At 28.7% G+C, this 2936-nt stretch overlaps 1 protein-coding gene across 1 annotated transcript; it reads right to left on the bottom strand.

The window, feature by feature from the left end:
- Positions 1 to 719: 719 nt before the first annotated feature.
- On the bottom strand, positions 720 to 2234 carry LOC112593488 (the record flags this gene model as incomplete). The annotated part of the gene is made up of 4 exons (XM_025337880.1): positions 720 to 1066; positions 1236 to 1463; positions 1561 to 1852; positions 1948 to 2234. Coding segments are annotated over 4 exons (1154 nt in total), but the record flags the coding sequence as incomplete, so codon positions are not given.
- Positions 2235 to 2936: the final 702 nt, after the last annotated feature.

The raw sequence follows: 2936 nt of genomic DNA, 5'->3' as shown, positions 1-2936 counted from the left end.
CTCCATCCTTCTGTCCACGGGAGTAAGGTTTTTGAATGTATCAATTACATCATCAATGTTTATACCATAAGCAAGTTCTTGCTCAATAAATATTGTAAGCAGACTATCCAATCGGTCCTGTCTCATGGTACTGCGTAATTTAGTTTTCACAATACTGAGCTTGGAAAATGACCGTTCGCAAGAACAGCTCGTTACTGGTATAACCATAAATGTTTTCAATGCTTTAAAAACATTACAAAATATAGTTTCCCTTCCGTAGTTGGATTGTGTAAGCCAATTTATCCAATCACCGCATTTGTTCTTCTCGCCTTTCGGTATATTTTCTGTATGTTTAAGAAGATTAATTTCTGTTTTCAACATATCAGAGTTTAAATCAAATGCTGCGGACAAAACCGTAATGTCATTGCTATTTATATTTAAAATTAATAAATTTCCTATGCTTCTAATCATATTTATTGTTTCTTGGTTAAATCTAATATTAATTCCACTAATCATATGATCCAATGTCGAATAGTATACAGAAACCTTCATTTCTTCTTCTTTTGAAGACATATAGTACTGTGTACTACTCGAACAGTCAATTTTGGTGGACACTTTTCTTTTTTTCAGTTGTGGAATTTCAATATCATAATTTTTACACATTTGAACAGTTTTATGATAAATATCTGTGAAATCTTCTTCAGTGTTTCTCATAGAAACAAGGAATTTTTTTTAATGACTCAATGATTTCTAAAGCCGTTAATAAGTTTATGTCGGATGACTGTAAAAAAAGCACTTGTTTTTAATATTGAAGATAGAATAGGATCTAACATCAACATGGCAAAGATAAATTCAAACGTTTTCATCTGATGAAGAATTCCTTTGCCTTTTGCTCGAACATCTGATTGTTTTGTATTATCAACAATTTCTTCAATTGCAGCTAATATTGAGGTATAATTTTCTTTTATTGCACTAATGGCTTCTGAGCGGCAAGCCCATCTTGTGGTAGAAATTGATTTTAAAGTTTTTAACTTTGTATTTGTTAAGTTGGCAATTTGTTCCAATACTGCATGCCGAGTACAGCTGCCTTCAATGAAATTATAAATTAGTTGTATGTTACCGAAGAAATCAAAAGTAACTATATTATGTCTCCCAATAGAATCTACTAGAACAAGATTTAGACAGTGTCCGTAACAATGAACAAAAAAATGAATTGTTATTTTTTTCTTTAAACTTTGCTTGCACTCCTCCAGTACTTCCAGACATCGTTGATGCTCCATCAAAACAAATTGACACCACATTTTCCCATTTAATTCCATATTCTTGAACGACATCACTCATTTTATCAAAAATACTTTGAGCATCAACCGATGTCATTCGTTTTAAACATAAAAATTGTTCAATAGGACAATTTTTGGTTTCATCAAAGTAGCGTAAAACAATAGATAATTGCTCATGATGACCAATGTCACTTGTCTCATCAGCTATTAAAGAAATTTTTTCTATCGGTTATTATATCTTGTAACTGTTTTCTAATTACTAAATTAATTGATGAAATTAAATCGTTTTGAATGCGGTTACTTGTGTACAAACAATTTTTTGGTCCAGAAATGAAATGTTCATTAAATACTGAATCATATTTTCTTAGAAGACTAACAATATCAAGAAAAAGACCTTTATGAACATCATTTGTTTTTTCTGTATGACCACGCAATGGTTTACCACCGATACATATACAAAGTATGATATCTATAAGACGTTTTACAATTTCACGATTTTTTAGTCGTTGAATCTCCTTTTGGCTGTTAATACGTTCACATGTTTTATCCAAAACAACATCAATAGATTTGGAATCCAAAAAAATTTGATAAAGCTGAAGAACTATTTAAATGAATCTTAGTTTTTTTGATGGACATTAAATCTAATTGTAGCTGATTTCCAATTCTTAAATCCTGTTTTGGAATATACTATTTCACTCTGTCCAGCGTTAAGTCCTGTGGCACCATTAAACATTCGACACGGAAAGCAAAATGCTAGGTCTGCTTTTGGACTATATTCTAGCCAAGGAAACAAATTATACCAAGAATGCTGAAAACTGCGTTGTTTATTAGCATTGCCAAATGTTGTTCTTGGGAAAATTTTTAAAACTGGCTGATATGGTCCTTTTAAAATCCTTTGTTTAAATTCAATTTGATTCTTTGAGATACTTGTTTTAGGTTCATCAGGATGTAAGTTAGAATCATATTTGTCATAACCTAAGTTTAAAAGTTATTTATTATAAATAGGTAGGTAATTTGAAATGCAATATATAATGTTTTTGTTAAGTTATGTATTTTAAAATATCTTTGTCGATAACATAGGAAAAAATAACATGTAAAACATTTTAATACTAAATATTAATATTTAACAGCAATATATACCATACATTTACTTTCAAACATACTATTAAAATATATTAAACACATAAAATAACACAGATACATAAGGTTAAAGAAAATACAACTTTTTGTTTTAACAAATAAATATTTAATCACAAATTTTAACTCATGTACTAACATTTAACAATTATATACCATTATATACCATATATTTACTTTCCAACATAATTAAAACATTTATTACTAAAATCCATCAACTATATTAAATACATAGAACTCAAATCAATTAGGTTAAAACAAAACAAAAAATGGTAATTTGAAATTCAGTATAAGTACAACATTTTTGTTAAATTATACATTTTAAATCTAAATGTCAATGAACATCAATAATAATACCTTCTTCAGATGTAGCTGAGTTGTCAGGATTGATATTTTTTTAAATTCACAAACTTAATATAGGTACACAAAATAAACCAATTAAATAATTAAAATACATACATTCTTCAACATTTAATTCTTGAATATCTTCAGTCAGTGGCGCACACAGGATTTTTTTTCGGGGGGGGTTGTTCTATTAAT

This window comes from Melanaphis sacchari, unplaced genomic scaffold, assembly GCF_002803265.2.
Source record: "Melanaphis sacchari strain LSU unplaced genomic scaffold, SCAv2.0 Contig208_pilon_pilon, whole genome shotgun sequence".
Taxonomy (NCBI): domain Eukaryota; kingdom Metazoa; phylum Arthropoda; class Insecta; order Hemiptera; family Aphididae; genus Melanaphis; species Melanaphis sacchari.
This window is presented reverse-complemented; position numbering and strand designations above follow the sequence as displayed.